Below are 23,346 nucleotides of genomic sequence, written 5' to 3' on the forward strand. Positions count from 1 at the left end.
TGTCTAAATCACGCTAAAGCATCTATGCATCCTCTTCAGAGCTTACCCTCCCACCTAACTTTGTATTATCTGCAATTCTCCCAGCCTGCTGCCCTGCTTTTGTAGCACAGCAAGAGACTTAAGCGGAGACCGTTTTGCGGGCTCCCTGCTGGGTGCCATGGTCTCCGTGATTCTTCAGGCACCAGATTTCGGGTGTTGTCAGCTCTGTACCAGAAATCAGTGCGGAGCTGAATAATTCATGCACATGTCCATTTAAGTACAATTTAAATCCAATTAGTGGGCCCGGGACTGAAATCTCCAGGCACTGTTATCTCCCCCTCCTGCCAGGAGTGATTCATTCCAGCGGGGTTTGGTATAGTTCCCCGCAAGTGGGGAGCTAGTGCCCCAAATCCACTGGGCCATTGAGGCCTTCCCCAGAGGGTTGGGGGACTGGGTGGGCTGGTGCCCCGGGCATTGCTAGCCTGGGCCCCCACCATTGCCCAAAGGGCAAAGTATCAATGTCCAGGGGACACCTTGGCACTGCCCACCAGGCAACAGGCAATGCCAAGGAGGTGTGGCCTGATGGGGCAAGGCCTCTGAGGGGGGTGCGATTGATGGGGGTGGGGGGGGGATATCCCGCTGACGTTCTGCATTTGGGTTGAGTGACAGCAGAAGGGAGGCCATCAGCTAGGGCTGGGCATTGGTGTCGGCAGTGGGAGTGGATTGGGAACGGGGAGGAGAGATTGAGGTCACGTGGTGGCGGGGGGGAGAGGGCGTTGAGGCAGTTGGGGTCCTAGCACAGATCCCTGCAGCACTCCAGTGGTCGCTGCCTGTCAATAGGAAAAAGACCCATCCAACTCTTTGCTTCCCATCTGCTAATCAGCTGTCTATCCATCTCAAGACACTACTCGCATTCTCATATGCTTTAATTTTACACAGAGATCTACTAAATGAAACCTTGTCAAAAGCCTTTTGAAAGTTTAAGTAAACCATATCTATCGGTTCTCCCTGGTCAACTCTACTAGTTACATCCTCAAAGAATTCTGATAGATTTGTCAGGCATGATTTCCCTTTTGTAAATCTATGCTGACTTTATCTGATTATACCATTGCTTTCCAAACGCTGTGCGATGAAATCCTTGATAATGGACTCTAGCAAGTTCCCCATTACCGATGTTAGACTCCCTGGTCCATTGTCCCCTGTTTTCTCTCTTCCTCCCTTTTTGAATAGCATGCTTACATTCACTCTTTTCCAATCTGTAGGAACCAGTCCAGAGACCAAAGAATTTGGAAAATGATCACCAATGGATGTACTATTTCTAGGGCCACTCTCTTAATACCTTGGGATGAAGGTCATCTGGAGCTGGCGATTTATCTGCCTTCAATCCCATCAATTTCCCCAAAATCATTTCTCCACTAATACTGATTTCCTTCAGCTCCTCTCTAAAACTTGTGTTTCTTACAACTTCTGGTATATTATTCACGTCTTCCTTTGCGCAGACAGATTCAAAATGCAAATTTAGTTCTTCAGCTAATCCTTTGTTCCCTGTTATGAATTCCCACTTTTCTGACTGTAAGGGATCTTCACTTGCTTTTGTCAATCTTTTTCCCTTCACATACTTAAACTTGATTTTATGTTCTTCATTAGCTCACTTTTATACTACACTTTCCCCTTCTTAAACAGCCCTTGGTCTGCTTTTGCTGAATTTTAAACTGCTCCCAATCCTAAGGTCATATAGGAGCAGGATTAGGCCATTCAGCCCACCGCCATTCAATCATGGCTGATAAATTTCTCAACCCCATTCTCCTGCCTTTTTCCTATAACTTTTGATCCCCTTACCATTCAAAAACCTTTGTCTTAAGCATACTTAATGACCTGGCCTCCAAGCTTCCTGTGGCAATAAATTCCAAAGATTTACTACCCTAGGGGGATTTTCACAGTAACGTCATTGCAGTGTTAAGGTAAACCTACTTGTGATACTAATAAATAAATTTTTAAAAAGCCTGGCTGAAGAAATTCCTCCTCATTTTGATATCAATTGTTATTTTTTATTGCTTTTTCTTGCCAATTTCTATCCTTCTTCTTTGACCCTGACACTATCTCTAATTTTCCTTGTAAGCCATGGTTTGGCCTCAGTTCCTTTTCCCAAATAGGAATAAGCAACATTGGAGTTCACCTATTCCTTCGTTGAACTCCTGCCAATACCTGTCCAGGTGTTGCAAGACCATAAAAAAAAGTGGCTTATTTGTTCCTGGATGAGCACTTTCAACTTTGTTTGCGTACATAAAAGACAATTATTTAACAAATTAGTTATCCATTTGTGCGGCAGTAGTAGTTAAGTACTTCATCACTTGAATGGCTTATTTCATTTTCGCCAAGTAAACATGAATTGAGGCAAAATTCTTGTCTGAACTAGCACGGCAGGTAAATTGCTATTTCCTTTTGTATGAATATTTGCATTTTATGTTCTTCAGCTGGCTTCTCTTGTAAACTGATCTCAAGCTGAAAGCAGAATCCATAAATCCTGGCAAGATTATTTAACTGCGAGCAGGCTAAAGTTTTCTAGACAAATATAAGTACAACAGTGTAAGCTCAGGAGAATCCTGGAGGTTCACATGGCAACCTTAACCACAAGAGCAAGTTGGGTTATTTTTAAAGTCACCTCCGCTCTTGAAATTGTCCTGCAGTCTATTAACACATTTTTGGGCATCACTATATATCATGTTCCAGAAGTCAAGCAATTTCTTCTAAAAAAATTACTTTATGGTGTACGTTTGTTTTATCATTTTCCCTTTTAAGTTAAGAGGTGGCACAGTGCTTTGGACTGCTGCCTCATAGCGTCAGAAACCTGGGTTCAATTCCTAGCTTGGGTCATTGTGAGGAGTCTGCATGATGTCCCCATGTCTGTGTGGATTTCCTCCGGGTGCTCCGGTTTCCTCCCACACTCGAAAGACGCGCTGGTTAGGTGCTAAATTCTCCCTCAGTAAACCCAAACAGACACTGAAGTGTGGCAACTAGGGGGATTTTCACAGTAACTTCATTGTGGTGTTAATGTAAGCCTACTTGTGACTAATAAATAAACTTTTTAATTTAATCGATTTTACCAGTAGGAAGGACAGAGACAGGTACGCAAGTAGAGAGACCACACTGGATAAATTACTCCAGATGAGCTATGGAGAAATTCCCTTCCTCCTACTTTACCCCCTAGACTTTTCTCCTCCCCTCTGTTGGAGCCACTGACTCATGCCAAGTTTGTTTACATGGGCACAAACTACCCCCTGCTTCTTCACTCAAATAGCCATTTTTTTATGTGTGAGCCTGGAAAGCAAGCAGCAGGACACAAATCAACCATAAAGAACATGCAGGTTCAGCTCAATTCTGTCCCAGTCAGGGTACACATACATCTGCCTGCACAGATCTTTCCATTAGGGATCAGTGGTAGAGATCAAACGAGCAAATTTCCATTTGTTTTCCCTCTCCCAAATCCAGGGGCTCTGACACCAACTGGACGTTCACCATTGATACCCAGCTGAGACAAACTAATTCATTGCCACTGAGGTGTTAAACCTAGGACTTTCTAATCTGTGTAACTCTGTAGGACATTCACCAGCCTTTTGGCCTTGGAGGAGTGCAGAGGAGGTTCACTAGGCTGATACCGGAGATGAGGAGGTTGAACTATGAAGAGAGGCTGAATAGACTGGGTTTGTCCTCGTTGGAATTTAGAAGGATGAGGGGGGATCTTATAGCGACGTATAAGATAATGAAGGGGATGGAAAGGGTAGAGGTAGAGAGATTCTTCCCGCTCAGAAAGGACAGCAGGACTAGAGGGCACAGCCTCAAGATAAGGGGGGGTGCAGTTTAGAGCGGAGTTGAGGAGGAACTTCTTTACTCAAAGGGTGGTGAATCTCTGGAATTCTCTGCCCGTTGATGTGGTAGAGGCTACCTCGCTAAATATATTTAAGACACGGGTAGCTAGGTTTTTGGTAGGCAAGGGAATTAAGGGTTATGGGGACAAAGCGGGAAAGTAGAACTGAGCCACTTCACATCAGCCATGATCTTATTGACTGGCGGGATAGGCTCGAAGGGCTAGATGGCCTACTCCTGCTCCTATTTCTTACGTTCAGCCAGAATTAATGATTTATTGAAACACGGTGTACCACTTGTGTTTCTTCCAAATAAGAAGCTCAGATGTAATAATTTGAAGTTCAACGCATGTTGTCAGTGACGCCCTTCACTCCCAGGCCCTGCAATGTGCAGAGGTTCATGTAGGAAATTTGATTTTGACTTCCTTTAAGATTTAAATTTCCAACAAGACTCATGAGCTGTTGAAGTATTTCACAAATTTGAATATTGTCCACAAATATACTTGCAGACATACTGCAGCAGGGGTAGCAACTAGCTCATCAGCTTGTCAACTAAACATCAGACCCCCAACTGCAGTGCCTTCTACAACTTTGTTACAAATAAGCATGTTCAGTTAAAACTGCAAAAAAAAATTAACCAAATGGCTCTGTTTTCACTATTACTGGAGTGAAAGATCATTATGCTTGTATAACTCTGTTGACTGTCATTTTAATGAGACTGGAATGGGGTCGACAGGCAACTCCTACTGCACCTACAGAACATGGTTATGTTAGACAATGTCTGTCACTTATATCCTGAGGAGTTATCAGTGCACCAATCCACCATGAACTTGCGCTGAATTCTTTGGCACCATCTCTCCCAAGTACAATGAGTTTATTACTGATGCCATTTCATGCCAGTTAACATTATGAGTTTCATGCCATGCTTATTCCAAGCTGTTGTCAGCCATGGCTCAGCGGGACCCACACTTGCCTGAGTCACAAGGTTCCAGGTTCAAGTTCCACTCCAGAGCTTGAGCACAAAAATCAAGGCTGACACACAATGCAGTGCTGAGGGAGTGCTTTCCAGTTGGAGGTCCTGTTTATCAAATGAGACATTATTACTGTATCCCCATCTGGCTATGTGGGTGGATGAAGAAGATTCAAAGTCATTAGTTTGAAGAGGAGCCAGCGAGTTAACCCTGGTGTTCTGGCCTTTATTCATCCCTAAATTAACATCGTAAAAATAGGTTATCTGGCAATCACCGATTTGCTGTTTGTGGGAGCTTGCTCTGTGCAAAATTGGCTATCACCTTTCCTACATTACCAACATTCCTACATTACTACACTTAAAAATACTCCATTGGCTATAAGGCGCTTTGTGATGCATGGTGTTGTGAAGAGCGCTATATAAATATAAGTCTTTTACTTGTACTTCTGCAGGGAAAAAAACTGGATTCTATTCACTGGACCATAAGAACTCGAGACATTTGGATTCAATTACGGTGGACAGTAATAACCTGGAGCCTTTTTTTTTGGAGGGAAAGATCATTCCAAATGCAGTATAAATAGATTTTTGAAGAACAGGCACAGGAGATACTGTAGTTTGTATAGGCACATTGTTGAACGTAGCCTCTGGATGGGTTGGATTTTAGCTATGAACACTATTGCTTCATAATTATTGACCTGGCATGACAGGCCAGGTAGCTGTAACAGAAAGTAAAAATGCTGCAGTATTTGACTGCCAATTTACACAGCCCTGTCACTCCCTCACACATTTCCTTGTTCTGACCTGTTTTATTTTCAATGCAAGATAATTTTATTACCTCAACTGATTTGAATGAAACTGCGATGCATATGGAGATAGTCACCGTGGTTTCTGTGTCTTTATTTAATTGTCTATGGAAGATTGTTTTCTTTACAGAGCTGCCTGGAATTGTCCCTTTTGCAGTTCTTTGTGCCCCCAAGAAACATTACCTATTTTTTGTTCCTTGGATAGGTTTAACTGATGCCGTTAACAAGCTGCCTCTGGTTGGTGTGCTTGGTCAAACTGGGTTTGCTGCCCAGATGGCAAAGGAAATGCATAACTGAGCCACAGCAATAAGGAGAACTCAGATTCAATTGTTTAACCTACTTTGAGTTAGTGTATCGCTACCCAAACAGTAGTTGGGGTGCTTCAATTCCTATTGGCACTAGGCAAAGGGGGAGTTCCTGTTCCTGATTGCTATTCTGCAATCCTGTTTTATTAGAGAAAGTTGAACAAGGACAAGACTGGATTTTACAGTAATACCCTACATGAATTAATAGCCTTGCTCAAGCTCATGTGTTGACAAAAACATGTGGGCAAGGTGCAAGAAGACTATACATTTGTATCTAAAACAAAAAGCATGAGTGAGGTGGGGAGAAATTAATGCACCAAAAATTAGCATGAAATGGGTGTTGTACCTGGAATTGTGGGCAGTGTTTCATTAAATGGGCTTGAGCTGCACTAGTTGTAAGTAACAAATGTTACGTCATTTAAGTGAGGATGTTATGTCTAATTGAACATCAGTGGTTTCAAATGCAACATACTTTAATAACCTGTCAGCACTCGGATTAAATGAAGTGTCATTTTAGTCTTGTTATGTGTTTTTTATTATTGGTTAGTATTTGAAGTTGCTGACATAAATATTTCTAATTTTAGGTGTAATTACTGATTGTTATTGCCTACTCCATTAAGCATTAGTGACCTTCCAGCCTTCATAGAATTGTAATTTGAGTTTTGTTGCATTTCAGCACTTGGGAGGTAATTGCCCTTGAAAAAATGTTTGCTTTCCCAGTTACCACTTAAACCCGTACGTTTCTTTCACTACTCCCCACCCTCCAATTTTTGTCTTTTGTTTCCTGGAAGACTCTTTCTTGACTTGCTGGGGTACAGAACTCCGGCTGCCTTGCTCACACTGCTGAGGCTGGAGTAGTGAGTTTTATAGCTGTTTAGCTATGGGGATCATTGCAGTCAATTCTGGTCCTTATGGGACATTCACATGTGCACACTTTGTAGCAGGACTTCAATATGATAAAAATAATTTTTCACCTCGGGTGCGGTGAGAACATTTATAGTACCTCTATTGCTTTCACATTGTCTTTGTCAACTTAAATCAACTCATCCATCAAAGATAAAGGATAGAATAATATCATGGCGGAAGAAGGGTGGTGGTTGTTAAATAGCAAGCCAACCCCCACCCTGAAAACTATAATACCCCACCCCTCATTTGACAGTAAAAGGATTCATTTCCTTTTAAGAGTTGAGAGAGTATGATTTTCCAATTCTGCAAGTGTTTCACTCTTGTTGGGGTTGTAGATAATTACCCACACAGGTTTTCTTTGCTTAAGCAACGAAAGGGCTAATTTTGTTGAAATAATTCTCGAGCTTAAAACAGATATGAAAAATAGGATACTATTCATATGGTCACATACATTTGTCTGGGCCCATGCACACATTAGTACAGATGGCAAATGGATATGGCTTATAAGCATTCTACCGTCTATGAAATAAAAAACTGGAAGTTATGGCTCGCTGTTTCCTCATTGGCCTCAGGAAAATGGTACGGCCATTTAGCTTAGCTGTATTACCGGATGCAGTTGTATGTATGGGGCAGATCTCCATGTTTTTAAAAGATCACAGTTCATAACGGTTCCTTCTTTGGGTGGTCACTTTACAAATTGGGTGCAGTACTTTCTGAGAGTTACGGAGAGAGGGCTGACAACTCCTTTCCACTTCTCTCCCTTGCTTGGCAGAGATTCCCTTGAAATACTTTGCTGTATGTATGTTCCAAAGGGACAGCATGGTGGCAAAATGGTTAGCACTGCTACCTCACCGCACCAGGGACTCAGGTTCAATTCTGGCCTCGGGTGACTGTGTGAAGTTTAGACTTCTCCCCGTATCTGCGTGGGTTTCTTCCGGGTGCTCCAGTTTCCTCCCACAGTCCAAAAATACGCATGTTAGGTGGATTAGCCATACTAAATTGCTGCTTAGCGTCAGGGAGACTAACAAGTTAAATACATGGGGTTACGGGGATAAGGCCTGGGTGGGATTGTTGTCAGTGTAGGTTCGATGGGCTGAATGGATACTATGATTCATTCATGTCTTCTGCAGTTATTATTTCAAAACAGATAATTTTGACATCTCATCTCAGAACTACTTGCAATGTTTCCGCTTGGTGTGAATGGTCAGATGATGGAGTCTTTCATGCACTCCAGGGGATTGATTGTTAACTTTTTTTCAAACTTTGTGGCATGCGAAATTGTGTTTTGTAGCAACTCAGCCTGTCTAGGCTGTTCCTTTAAAAGAAAAAGCAATTGTTTAGACAGGGCTCCAGTTTAAAATCCAATGAGTGAAAAGAATCAGAAATCATCCCTTTAAAACACACATCCTGGTGACGTAGGGCATTAGTGCCATTGAGCCTAGCAGTATGTTCATAATACAGGGTTGGGTTGCAGGATCATGATATTTATCCAAACAAATGGGTTAAGTCCATGCTCTCGTCAGTGACTTTGGTGCCGCGGTTGGCATGGAGTGATGCCTCTTGATGTACGTGCTCCTGCCACTTAGTTGTCATCCCTAAACCTTCAAATGTACTTATTTTCTTCCTGTTTTTTTATACAGGCCTAGCAAAGCCTTTCTGAAGATTGGGACATTTGACTAGCAAAATTCAGCTGCAGACAAGCCAGCTAAAATTTAAACATGCTCAGACTCAGTGACACTGTCTCTGAGGAGCAAAAAAAAATGATATGGTAAAGAGGTTATTTGCTTAAGAGGAATTACCGTATTAGTACAAGATGATAGATCTCTCTGTAGAGTTATACCCTTGAAGATATAAGATCAGGCAGTGCTCGTTATTGGTCAATTTAATTTGATCTTTGCAATGATTGACGACATGGTGCAGCTGCAATTTTCTCTTCCTAAATTTTCCGCTCGCTCTCCCTATTTTTTTTTCCCTTTCCCAACCCTGTTATTGAATTCACACAACAGACATGAGTGATTATGTGCGCAGTCTAATAGTTTAGTAATGAGCTCATTCTTTTGTGAATCGTGCTGCACAGCTTTGGATTCTGGCTGTCGTTTTTCAGTTACAATAATAATTAGGTGTTGAAGCCAGAGCACCAGGCTCGCCACCCTGTTTCATTGTAATTCCTCAACCGTGGACCCCCACTCCCCCTCCCTGGTGACCCAGCCTTGTGAATTAATTGCGGTTTTACTTTAGCCATATGCTGTTGGCGGCCTCCTAGCAGTGCCCCGTGTCACCGAGGGCACATTTCAGCGCAGGGAATGTGAACTCTGTGCCTGCCTCGGCACCCTTGGCTCAAAATTATATATGGGTCCCAAGGCAAACAGAACACAGGACCCTACACACAGTGTGAGCCTCCAGCAAAGCTAATGGCAGACTCCCAAGGAAAAATGGGTGAGAGGTATTCATGGTTCATGAGCAGTTTTGCTTTGCTTTGCAGTAGAAATAAGTGAAATTCTGCTTTTCAAACTTGGAACTCCCTCTGATGCTTTTGGATTTGAATTAAATGATTCTGTCCATTTACCCGTGTCTTTGGCCATGGGTCTCCAATCAAATGTTAATCTCCCAGTACTGACGTAAGAAGCTATGTGACCTTTAAACAGATATGTTTGTTTGTTCTCTGGATTTTGCGTTTAGAATCTCTTGTCCTGCCTTGGAATTCCTGCCGGAATTGTCACTACTATTTTTCTACCTTTCTTCCATTTTACTGTTTTCCCCTCCTTTTGAAAGTCCCTCATGCGGTGTTCCGTTGTCTAATCTGAGAGATGTGCTAATCCCAGGACATCACGTCACTACTCTATCGCTAGCCAGTGGGGTGGGGAGGGGGTATTGCAGGTTCAGCAGCTACGTCCCGAAGTGAACCTAACTGGGGAGGTCTGACAAAAATCGTAACCAACATTTTTAACACGCCACCAAGAATAAGGAATCCTGACTGAGAAATCCTGGCTCCTTAACCAACAACTTTCTTTTTCTGCCACTTCCCAGCTGTGCGAAATGACAGGAACAAGAAGAAGAAGGACACCCCCAAGCAGGAGTGTTCAGAAAGCTACACAATCACACCCGAGACTGAGGATCTAATAGAGAAAGTACGCAAAGCCCATCAGGAAACCTTTCCAGCTCTGTGCCAGCTTGGCAAATACACTACTGTAAGTATCAGTGATAAGCATTATGCACTAACTAACCGCTAAATACCAGTGCCGAATGCACTAATATATTACTGTAAGATTAATAACTCTAGTTTAGACAGTGTCAGATGTATTACTGGTAGTGCCATTGTTTAAACAAGCTCCAGTGGCAACTATGCTAGAAAATATTATGCTATATTGAATTACTGTAAGTATCACAGGTGCTGCATTGAAGACAAACATTCATATCATGGACGTATATTCAAACCCAAGTGTATCAGTTGAACCATTTTCATGAATAGTGATGTAAGACAGGAAGCCCCAGCAGTGCATGCACAGTAACAGCTCGTTGTTTTTAAAGTTTATTTATTAGTGTCACAAGTAGGCTTACATTATCACTATGATGAAGTTACTGTGACAGTCCCCTGGTTGCCACACTCTGGAGCCTGTTCAGGTAACAGAGAGGGAGAATTTAGCATGGCCAATGCACCTAACCAGCATGTCTTTCGGGCTGTGGAAGGAAACTGGAGCACCCGGAGGAAACTCATGCAGACAAGGAGAACGTGCAGACTCTGCACAGACAGTGACTCAAGCTAGGAATGGAAGCTGGGCCCCTGGCGCTGTGAGGCAGAAGTGCCAGCCACTGGGCCACCATGCCCCACCATTGGTGCTCACACAAGAACAATTGCTACTTTGGCTCGGGTAGTAGGGACCGGGAAGTGTATTCTAACGTGTCAATGCCCTGTAGAAAGGGGAGCTGATTGGCAGAACAAGACAGGTAAGGAGCAGATCCATATCTAGGAATGGCACAGGACAGGATCCCCATTCACAGCTAGTGCATCAGGTAGAAGAAAGAATTGGTGGAAGAAGAATCTGTAAAACTGTTGGATACCCATCCTGTAGCCAGGTACAGAATGTCTAATTGTCAAGACAAAGACCAGGAAATGAGGGTTACGGGTATTGAATAAATACACAACGATTAGTATCCAATTTATGCATACAATACAGCTACATCTACTGCATTAGTTCTGCAAATACTGGAGGTGATTTCAAGTCACAATCTGCGTTTTCATTTATTTTTGGCCAACATATACACAAATAAGAAATCCATCTGTGCAAATACAAGCTCCAGATTGAGGAGGCAGGATCACAATGAGATTACCATTCATATCCAGCCCATTCATTATTCCATGCAAACACAAGCAATGGTTTTGCAATCTAACTGGTGCAATAAACATTTGAAGATACTGAGTGTTAATAGGCAACTTACAGTAGCTTTCAGTTTAAAGATCAGCATTAAATATATGCTACAAGCAGGGTCCCTTCTCTTAGCTTACTCAGTTGACATTCAAAACTGCGAAGAATCAAATCCCTTCAGCATTCTTCGAAAGAACAATGAGCTGAACTTTCACACACTGTCCACTAAGGTGCCCGTATTTGTGATGTAATTAATACATTTGTTGGAATACCAAGTTGATTTGTAAGATTTCCAGAAGTGCCACTCTAAGTAGATCATAGAATCATAGAAACCTACAGTGCATCTGCACCGACCACAATCCCACCAGGTTCCATCCCCATAACCCCGTGCATTTACCCTTGCAAGTCCCCCTGACACTAAGGGGCACTTTAGCGTGGCCGATCCACCTAACCCGCGCGTCTTTTGGATCGTTGATATTCAATACTCCCTGTCATGGGATTTGCCCCACATTCACTGGAAATTTCTTTATAATGCTGAGGTTCTGACCTATGACTAACTGAGGATGCCAACCAATATTTTACTGCCATTGGATAATGCAGTGGGTCTAAATATACTGCTTTGGTATCTTAGAAATGACCCGCCCAAAATTATGCCATGGAGTAGCAACGTTCAAATATTAATCTGAAATCTAAAATTGGATGCTAATCCATTTAAAGTAAATGGGATGTGGGTGGCAAGGTGATACAGTGGTTGGAATTCAGCCTCACAGTGCCAGAGACCAGGGTTTGATTCCTGGCTTGGATGACTGTGCGGAGTCTGCACATTCTCCCTGTATCTATGTGGGTCTCCTCCGGGTGCTCCGATTTCCTTCCACGGACCCAAGATGTGGAGGTTAGGTTGATTGGCCGTGGCCCCTTAGTGTCAGGGGGAATAGCATGATAAATATGTGGGGTTATGAGGATAGGACCTGGGTGGGATTTGTGTTGATGGGCTGAATAGCCCGCTTCTACACTGTAGTGATCCTGTGATTCTAGTATAGAGGACCTGTGTTCCAGAACTAGCTGAGTCCACAGCCAAACTGTTCAGGTACGCCTACAACACTGGCATTTACCCAGCAATTTGGGAAAACTGCCCAGTTATGTTGTCCACAAAAAGCAGGAAAATCCAATCTGGCATGGCACCCGCACAGCAATAACCTGCTCATTAATACTCAGCTTGAGTTCTGCAAGAACTCAACATCTGGACACAGCCTTGGTCCAAATGTAGACAAAAGAGCTAAACACCAGAGATGAGGCAAAAATGAAAATAAAGGTGGCACTTGACTTGAATATGGCATCAAGGAACCCTAGCAAAACTGGAGTCAGTGGAAGTCAGGATGAAAACTCTCCACTGATTGGAGAGTTACCTACCACAAAGGAAGATGGTTGTGGTGGTTGGAGGTCAATCTTCTTAGTTCCAGGAATCACCGCAGGAGTTCCTTGGGGTAGTATCCTAGGCTCAACCATCTTCATCAATGACTTTCCCTCCATCATAAGGTCAGAAGTGGGGATGTTTTCTGTTGATTGCACAATGTTTAGCGCCATCCATGGCTCCTCAGAGTCTGAAACAGTCCGTGTCCAAATGCATTCAGATCTGGACAATATTCTGGTTAGCGCTGATAAACGGCAAGTAATATTTGTGTCACACAAGCACCACGCAATTATCATCTTCAACAAGAGAGAATCCAACCATTATCAACATCCTGGGGGTTAGCGTTGGCCAACAGCTAAATTGCACCAGCCATATAAATACTGTGGCTACAAGAGCAGGTCAGAGGCTGGGAATCCTGTGATTTACTCAGTTCCTGACTGTCCAAGTACTACCCACCATCCACAAGGCACAAATCAGGAGTGTGATGGAATACTTGCCACTTGCCTGGATAAGTACAGCTCCAAACACACTTAAGAAGCTCAACATCATCCATGATAAATCAGCCCAACTGATTGGCACCCCAACCACCACCTTTAACATCAACTCCCCCTACCACCAATGCATAATGACAGCAGAATGTACCATCTATAAAATGCATTGCAGCAACTCATTGAGCCTCATTCAACAGCACCTTCCAAACTCATGACCCCTACCATCTAGAAGGACAAGGGCAATAGACACATGGAACAGCACCACCTGCAAATTCTTCTCTAAGCCCCTCATCATCCTGACTGACAGTTGCTGAGTCAAAATCCTGGAACTCCTCCTTAATAGCACTGTGGGTGTTCCTACACCACATGGACTGAAGCGGCAATTCATCACCACCTTCTCAGGGACAATTAGAGCTGGACAATAAAAATGCTTCCTGTGAAAGAATTTTTTAAAATGCATATCATTTGAAATCTGAACCTTGTTTAATTTTGTTTATGTGGCGTTTAGAGCCATGCTTGATTGCAATGTCTGAATTAAAAATATGATCCCCATTTACCTTTGATCTAAAAAGCAGTAATATTATTTTTAAAACTATGGTCAACTACAGAAGGCCAAACATATCTGTAGAATCCCTACAGTGTAGAAGAAGGCCATTTGGCCCATCAAGTCTGCACCAACTCTCCGACAGAGCATCTCGCCTAGGCCCTTTTCATGTAACCCCATGTATTTACCCCACTAATCTCCCCACTCTACACATCTCTGGACATAAGAGACAATTTAGCATGGCCAATCCACCTCACCTGCACATGTTCAGATATCTTAATTCATCCAGTCTACCAGCAAGAATATGATGAAACATCTCTAGGTGTCCATGTTGTGAGTTTCCATCAGGGGAATCTAGGTGTCTGGAACAAGAATTCTGTCAAATTGGGCCATGCACACAACTTGGCCTTCTTTATGCCTGTGGTTCCTTTGATGTAATGAGTTGTCCCTGGGCGCTTCACAGGGCATTATAAGACAAAGTATAATGCGACACGACACAATGAGGTGAGTTCAAATGATCAAGAACTTGGTCAAAGAGGTAGATTTTTAAAAGTGAGGTAGAGGTGTGGAGACAGAATATTCCTGAGCTTGTGGCCTTGGCAGCCAAAGGAGTAACCATCCATTGGAGAACAACTAGAATTGAAGGTGCACAAGAGGCCAGAATTAGAGGAGCACTGAAATTCCTCCTGCAAAATGTTCATGTGGATGTCAGGAGAGAGCAGGATTTGACCCAGGCTCAGATTTGGGCTGTGATTCCTTGCACGCTCGAGTACTCTGCTGCCACTTGCTGTGTTAGCTGAGACATGAAGAATGGCTGAATTGGTGCTGGTGCTGTGGAACCTAATCCTGGCAAAAGAGTCATTACCTCTGAGTGAGAAAGAATTGGAAGGGGGAAAAACAGCCACACTTTAAACTGTTCTAATAATGTTCATGGATGAGATTGTTGCCAGTCTGTCTCAACCTTGTGAATTAAAGAAGAACCTTGTGAATTAAAGAAGGTCAGAAATTGGATGCCAGATCTCTGTGAACACCTATACTATGTTCTATGGTAGGTTAGTTCAAAATAATCTTGACTGTAATAATCACCTCATACTTTGACAGCAGCTGCTCCCATTTATTAATCCTGTGTGTCAAGCTAGCGAACATTACATTCTTTTCTGTTGCAACCTCCTGCTTGCACCATTCCCCTGTCCTAGACCATCATCCCAAGATGACAGTTGTGAAGGTCAGTGTCTTATGCTTGGAAGAAACCCTGCTGCATTAAGCACTTTATTTTCTTGCTTGCTCGCAGTTACTGCCAAACCAAGCAGAAACAAGCATTCCATTAAAACTGATCCTTAAACGATGTGGCATCTATTAAGGTTGTTCTGTCCTTGATCACATGAACAAGTGCAGAAGTGACAGCAAAGAGTTTTTCGGGGAAGGGAAAGTAACTGTGATGGAGCTGCCTAAACATAAGGTGTGGCAATCTTTCATCTGTTGAAAAGATGGAAGCAGCTGCCATCATTGCCATTACCCAATGTGACTGTTTGCTCATTGAGTTGTTGTAAAATACATTATGTGGCTTTAGCTCTGCTTATTTAATAGTGCTGCACAAACCTCCAGACTCTGTGATTTCAAAGAAATTCCAATCTTCTCTCCATTGTTACCTCAATGCCTGATTCTAGCAGCATTTCATTTCTCAGACATCTGCAGTCTTTCACTCACTCTCCTCAGTTGAGCGGTCTCCTCTTGTGCCGTAATAGCTCTGTGACTCGGTCTTTTGTACAGAAGCCTGGGCAGTAATTACAGAGCTTATCACCGCTGAACTTGAAGCTCTGTTCACCCAACAGGCACCTGTGGGCACCTTGAGCAAGGAGTCAGTAGATAATAATCAGCAGCCGGAAGTCGAACTGAACATAGAATCCTTACAGTGTAGAAGGAGGTCATTCAGCCCATCAAGTCTGCACCGAGAACCCAGGCCCTAATCCATAACCCCATGTATTTACCCCACTAATTGCCCTGACACTGAGGGACACCTTAGCATGGCCAATCAACTGAAACCTATTCTCCCCCACGTCACCCTCCATATTCCAGGGATCACAGAAACCTACAGTGCAGAAGGACGGATCTTGAAACCCAGTTGATTTCTGCCCAGTTGGAATCAGCGGAATCAACATTGACTGAGGCTGGGAATAGAAGCTGGAGCCCCCTCATCCAAGTGGCTCAGTCTTATGCTGCAGGGTACATGGAGTCATGGGGAAGATGTTTAAGTAGCTTTATGAAATATAGCCATGCAGAGTGGATATGTTGCAAAACAATTCAATTTGAACTCAGAGCCACGCATGATACCTGTGTCTGAATTAAAGTTGTGATCCCCATTCATCGTTCAGAGACAGCACAATGATTAGCACTGCTGCCTCACGGCGTATGGGAACCGGGTTCAATCCTGGCTTGGGTCTCTGTCTGTGTGGAGTTTGCATGTTTGCCCAGTGTCTGTGTGGATTTCCTCCGGGTGCTCCGGTTTCCTCTTACAGTCCAGAGTTATGCAGGTTAGGTGGATTGACCATGCTAAATTCTCCCTCAGTGTATTGGAACAGGCGCCGGAGTGTGGTGACTAGGGGGTTTTCACAGTAACTTCATTGCCGTGTTAATGTAAGCCTATTTGTGACTAATAAATAAATTAACTTTTTTGATCTAAAATCCAGTAATGTTATTTTCTAAAACTATGGCCAATTACAGATGTAGTTGATTAATTATATAGATCATCAAGTACCTTTTACAGAAGGCCAGACACATCCATAGAATCCCTACAGTGTAGAAGGAGTCCATTCGGCACATCAAGTCAGCACCAACTCTCCCACAGACATCCCACCCAGGTCCTATTCCCATAACCCCATGTATTTACCCCACTAATCTCCCCAGCCCACAAATCTCTGGACATGAAGGGGCAATTTAGCACAGCCAATCCACCTAACCTGTACATCTTTGGACATGATTATTTATCCAGTCTAGTTGCAAGAATATTGTGAAATGTCTGTGTCCTTGCTATGAGTTTCCATCAGAGGAAGCAAGGTGCTCAGAACAAGAATTCTGTAAAATTGGGCCATGCATGCATTTTGGCCTCTTTTATATCATTAATTCACAGAAGAATTGATGCCACTTACAATTCTTCCCATTTCAGCTCAGTTAATGCTTTTAACTTCCATTTAAAACAAATGCATCCAAAAATGATGGATTGCTGAATAATAAATGTATTAAAATCAGCCATTCCCCCAATGGCTGGTGCTTAGTTACAGAAGAAAATATCCATTTCTCTGAATTCTATTACGAAGGAGCTTGTGCCCTTTAATTGTGTACTCATACCTCATTGAAGGGGAAAGTGTGGGGGATGCCACTCACAATTTAATGTCATCCACAATAAGAACGTGGATGATCCAATCCTGCAATAACATTCTGTGATCCAGTTTATTCTGCAGTAAACAGGGAAGAGTAATAACACAAACTGAGGGAATGGAATTAGATGCAACTCATATTAATGTGTAAATAGATTCCAGTATCTGGTTTCATGTTTGTATAGCTTTTTGTCTGAGAACAATGGATGCAACAGTAACGGTAACACTTAGATTGCAGAAAAACGAAATGGGCTTATGTTTCACGTGAATGTTTAATATTTATATTGCTGTAAATAAAGAAACATAACTGAATATATTTTGGAAATTATCATGCTGGGCATTCCATTTTCCCTATTCTAATGTCACCTTGTTTCCGTTTGCAGAATAACAGCGCAGAGCAGCGAGTAACGTTAGACATTGACCTCTGGGACAAGTTCAGCGAACTCTCGACTAAGTGCATTATCAAGACAGTCGAATTTGCCAAACACCTGCCTGGATTTACCACTCTAACCATCGCTGACCAAATCACCCTCCTCAAAGCTGCCTGCCTAGACATCTTGGTGGGTACAATGCCTCTGTTTTATCACTTACTTCCTACAAATTTCTTGTCTGTTTTCCTCTCCAGAAGAGACTGATTCTGATTTCCAATGGCACAGCCCATCTGGCCCTTCACAGATTTGGCAGTTCTTCATATATAACCTGTGCCAGTTTGTGTCAGCAGATGTTTGACTCCAATGAGACAGTGCAGATAAGCAGAATCCTTTCCTCGTATGATCGCTGAATAGTAGCAGGAACGCTGCCTGATTTTTCACCTCCCCAGCCCAAGGAGACTGAGTCCTGCCATAATACCCCAGTTCCTGTGCTGGTTAAGATCAGCTCAGTATGGATTAGAGATTGAGCCTCGGAACTCCCAGTGTGATTCTGTACTGCCTTTACGAACAGAATCATGAGAGAATCATCAGGTTCTTTCTTTAGCACTTATCCAGGTGAGAGATGGAAATGTTTCCAGTACATATTGAACACAGAGAAGGTTCATCTCTGTTACAGTAGACTAAATGCAAGGGTTCTTTCCTTACATTTAGGTTTTATACAATTAGCATCAAAACAAGCACCAACACAGAAAAGTTCTGATAACCTTCAACAGACTGTAGGGACTATATTAACAGAATTGAAAGGGTTTCAATCCCTTGGCTCTTGCAATAATCTGGCACCCCAAAGCCAAGCCAAGTGGTTTTTTTAAGTTTATTTATTAGTGTCACAAGTTTGCTTACATTCACACTGCAATGAAATTACTGTAAAAGTCTCCCAGTCGCCACACTTTGGTGCCTATTCGGGTACACTCAGGGAGAATTTAGCATGGCCAATGCACCGAACCAGCACGTCTTTTGGAATGTGGGAGGACACCAGAGCACCGGAGGAAACCCACACAAACACGGGGTGAATGTGCAGACTCCGCACATATAGTCATCCAAACTAGGAATTGAACCGAGGTCCCTGACGCTATGAAGCAGCAGTGTTAACCACTGGCTTCTTTCTGGAACTTCCTTGAATTGAGTTGCCACAGAAAGGCAGGAGACAGTCCATTAATGGCTGTTAGTGAACCTGAAATTTGGTGCCAGTGTTTGTACTTTGAATTTATTTGTACTTTGTATTTGTTTGTACTTTGAATTTATTTTCAGCTAATCTCAGTCTGGGTAGTGCTATGAGTGGTACACTTCATTACTGGATTAGAAAGAAATCAGTTGAAGCTCCCTGTTGATATCCAATGACCCCTTTCCCCGAGTGCATGTGGATATTCAGTGAATAGGTTTGGCTACAATGTTCTTCATGGCTTAAGAAAAGTTTGCAACACTCAATTGTCTTGCCTCATCTTAAGAGGAGCAATGGGCAACTTTGAAGCCTAGTATGGAGTGAATAACTTTGTTAACACTAAAACAATGGTCTGTGAATGTCAAAATGGCCCGAGAGAACTTATACTGCAAGTCACTGTGTTGTAACAGTTTAGGCCATTTTGGTATTAATGTTGAGGGTCTGAACTGTATACCAGTATTGTTCGTGGTACTTAAGAGTTGGGACCAGATTTTGGCAATTGAGGCAGGTAGGTCAAATTTGGAAATTCTTTGGCTCAATGAACCCACCTCATATTGTCCGCATTCATAATAGCATAATTTATAGCCTTGGAGAAGTGTCAACAAGAGTTCTGTTGAAAGTGCATGGCTGAATGTTACTTTTTCTTCTAGCCTATACCTGTCAAACAAAGCAGTCCAGCAGAGAGGTTGTTAAACTCTCACTGACAGCTGCGGCCTGTGTTGTTTTTTAACTTTAAAAATTGGGGCATTGAGGAAACTGCAGATCTTGATCGTTAAGCAGACCTTATCTGCCCTTTAAGAACATTTACATCTATTCCATCAATTTGTGACTCCCACACTGTGGTTTAAGGCCCTTTGCAACAGCAAAAACTGAGTTCAAGTGGCCCTGCTGAGTTTGAGTTTGAAGGGTGGCATGGTAGCACAGTGGTTAGCACTACTGCTTCACAGGGCTAGGGACTTGGGTTCGATTCCCGGCTTGGGTCACTGTCTGTGTGGAGTTTGCACATTTTCCCCATGTCTGTGTAGGTTTCCTCAGGGTGCTCCGGTTACCTCCCACAGTCTGAAAGATGTGCTGGTTAGATGCATTGGCCTGAACAGGCGTCAGACTGTGGTAACTCGGGAAATTTCACAGTAACTTCATTGCAGTGTTAATGTAAGCCTTACTAGTGACAAATAAATAAGCTTTACCTTCCCTTAGTTTCCCTCCTGTATGAATCACATTGTACCCCCCTTTCCCATACTGGCAAAAATTGGATTTGTTGGAAATGGGAATGGGAGTTTTGTATCCGGATTGCTCCCACCATTCTTAAAGATTTACAGAGTGTTTCCGAAACTGTGAAAATTCAGCCCTCAATCAGCACGCACTCATCATATTTCTTTGTTTGCTTAGATTCTGCGAATCTGTACCAGGTACACCCCTGACCAGGATACCATGACTTTTTCTGATGGCCTTACCCTGAACAGGACACAGATGCATAATGCAGGCTTTGGCCCCCTCACTGATCTGGTTTTTGCGTTTGCCAATCAATTACTGCCACTGGAGATGGACGATGCAGAGACTGGGCTCCTTAGTGCCATCTGCCTCATATGTGGAGGTGAGTAAGAAAAATACTTCACACCTTTCACCTTTTAAACTGGAACTGCTAATAGGAATTGCATTGTAAGATACAGTATATTAATACATATTAACATGATAACTTTACTGCTTACTATTGCTTCATGATTAATAATGGTAAATTAATTGGAGCTTTTTGTTATCCTTTCATGGGATGTTGGTCTTGATGTTGCTGGCTGGACCATCATTTTTGCCCATCCCTAGTTGCCCTTGGGAAGGGGGCTGAGACTGCTGCAATCTATCTGGCATAAGTACATCTGTGGTGCTGTTAGGAAGGGGGTTCCAGCACTTTGATCCAGCAACAGTGAAGAAATGGTGATATATTTCCAAGTCAAGATAATGTGTGACTTGAAGGGAATGTAAAGCGCAGGAGAATATCTAGGGAGCAGCAATCATGGTATAATAAGGATTACAATAATGATTTGAGAGGATTACTGATGATACAAAGCCCAAGGTAATTGGGAAAAGAAAAATAATGAAGGTGGGCCAAAGGAAGGCAAATTGGAGAAAAATATTGCCAAACAGGTGGCAACATTTAACAGGGAGATTAGGAAAGTTCAAGAGGAATATGTTCCATTACAAAATGAGAACAACGTGGCCAAGAATTAAATGCTATAGATAAATAGAGATTAAATTCAATTTGAATACACAGGTTTTGGAGAGAGTACAGAATGGCAAAAAAAAAAGAGACAAGGATGAGCAATTTTCTTTTTAATTCATTTGTGGGACATGTGTGTCACTGGCTGGCCAGCATTTATTGCCTATCCCTAGTTGCCTTTGGAGGGCAGTTGAGAGTCAACCACGTTGCTGTGGCTCTGGAATCACGTGTCGGACAGACCAGGTAAAGAAGGCAGATTTCCTTTCCTTGTAAGTAGTCTCTCAACGCCAGGTTAAAGTCCAACAAGTTTATTTGGTAGCACGAGCTTTCAGAGTATTGCTCCTTCATCAGGCGAAAGGACATTAGTGAATCAAATGGGTTTTTCCGACAATTGGCAATAGTTGCACAGTCATCAGTAGATTCTTAGTTCCAGATTTGTTTTATTGTATTCAAATTCCAACATCTGCCCTGGTGGAATTTGAACCTGGGTCCCCAGAACATTAACTGAGTTTGTGGATTAATATCCTAGCAATAAGACCACTAGGCCATTACTGCTCCACCAGTCACATGGAGAGACCAGTGAATTTGAAACTGTTTCCCTTAGAGCAGAGATGGCAAAGAGGAAATTTAATAGGCTGTTCAAAATGAAGAAAGGGTTTTGATGGAGTAACTGGGAAGAAATTATTTTCTGTCAGGAAAGATAGCATGATTAAGGTGACTGGCAAAAGAACCAGTGGGGGAGATAAGATTTTTTTTTGCAGCAAGGTTATGTGAACTGGAATGCAATGCTTGAAAAGTTGGTAGAAGCAGATTCAGTTGCATCTTGCTAAAAAGGGATTTGGTAAATACTTGAAAACGAAAATATTTCAGGGCTATTGCAATACAGTGGGGGTGGGACTAATTGGAACAAAGACAAGTGGCCTCCTTCTGTGCTGTCAAGTTATATGATTCTAACTATATTAATAATAAAGGAGATAAGGACATAAGGGAATATGATAAGCTCAGGGAAGAGGTTAAACAGACCATTATGAAGGCAAAGAGGAAATATGAAACTAAAATATCAAAGAAAATAAGAAATAATGAATTATTCCTTAGGCATCTAAGGAACAGAAGGAGAACTAAGATGGGGATAGGTCCACTAAAGGAGAAACAGGATAAATGTGTAGAGGATGATTCTGAAATTATGGGGAAAATGCATCACAGTTTCCACTGACAAGACTAACAAAGAGGAAACCACAGCAGTAGAAAAAGTCACTCGGGGTATTACAACAGTTAGAAGAGAAAGAAAATACAAGCCAAAGTAGCCATGCTTGATGACAACAAAATCCTGGGTCCTGATAGATTTCACCAATGGTTTCTCAAAGATTTGGGGTACAGATAGTAGTAAAATCCATTAAAACACCCAATCCCACAGGCTGCATGAAGATGAAACTTACTCATTGGATTTCATGGTAACAGCCTTCTAGTAACTGGGACACTTTGAGAAGTAAGTGGCAATGCCATTTTAGAATTGGAAATTACATAGTTTAAGCAACTCTACCTGCCAGAAACACAAATCAGGGGACAGTAACAGCTACTGGTACAAACAGATTCCCCAGGCACAAATCAATCATTCCCCTGGCCACAGACTCTAGAGCCGATTGATTCATAGAATCCCTACAGTGCAAAAGAAGGCCATTCGGCCCATCATGCCTGTGCCAGCAACAATCCCATCCAGACTCTATCCCTTTAACCTCACATATTTGCTCTGCTAATTCCCCTGATACTTAAGGGTCAACTTATCACGGCAATCAATCTAACCTGCATATCTTTGGACTGTGGGAGGAAACCGGAGCGCCCAGAGGGAACCCACCCAGACATGGGGACAACGTGCAAACTCCACAGAGACAGTGACCCAAGCCAGGAATTGAACCTGGGTCCCTGGCGCTGTGAGGCAGCAGTGCTAACTACTGTGCACCATGCTGCCTGATTGTTGAGATGATTATTAGTGACGTGGATAATTCTTTCCTGAGTGAATTCTAAATACTGTTAACTCTGTACTTCTTAATTTTATGATGTAGTTTAATCTGCACTGTGATTTGAGGTCATGTTCCCCTTTTTTCAAAGAGCAACTGAATATTCACATCAAAATGCTTGACATTGTCAGGGTATTTTAATCATGCGTTTACTGTCTTTGCTGGCAAGAGTTGATATGAATGGCGTTCTCCAATCTGTGGACAGTGTAACCTTTTCACTAAAAATAGTGAGCAGAGGAAAATATAACTACCTGATTTTCTCAGCATGCTTGTCTGGAGGATACAGCTTTCTCTCCTGCACATGCATGCATGTGCATGTACACAAACACATACACACACATGCACACAATCTCTCTCGCACACATACATACATACACGCTCGCCCTCTCTCGCGCACGCTCGCCCTCTCGCGCACGCACGCACTCACACAGGCATTCTCTCACACATATACACACACACACTCTCTCTCACTCTCTCTCACACAAACACATACACTCACTCACACACATTCTCATTCTC

The 23,346-nt window shown here is 42.7% G+C and overlaps 1 protein-coding gene across 9 annotated transcripts in view; it reads left to right on the forward strand.

Annotated features, from left to right (window-relative positions):
- The window catches only part of raraa (retinoic acid receptor, alpha a), a 575,761-nt gene that overhangs the window by 536,880 nt on the left and 15,535 nt on the right, over positions 1–23,346 (forward strand). For all 9 annotated transcript variants that reach the window (XM_080213768.1, XM_080213765.1, XM_080213771.1 and 6 more), the window contains 3 exons: positions 9,854–10,014; positions 17,394–17,570; positions 19,990–20,194. In XM_080213768.1, coding sequence (XP_080069894.1) covers positions 9,854–10,014; positions 17,394–17,570; positions 19,990–20,194 — 543 coding nt within the window. The remainder of the gene's footprint in view (positions 1–9,853; positions 10,015–17,393; positions 17,571–19,989; positions 20,195–23,346) is intronic.

The sequence above is a fragment of the Carcharhinus amblyrhynchos genome, chromosome 27 (assembly GCF_965287045.1).
Source record: "Carcharhinus amblyrhynchos chromosome 27, sCarAmb.v2.hapA, whole genome shotgun sequence".
In the NCBI taxonomy this organism is placed as follows: Eukaryota; Metazoa; Chordata; class Chondrichthyes; order Carcharhiniformes; family Carcharhinidae; genus Carcharhinus; species Carcharhinus amblyrhynchos.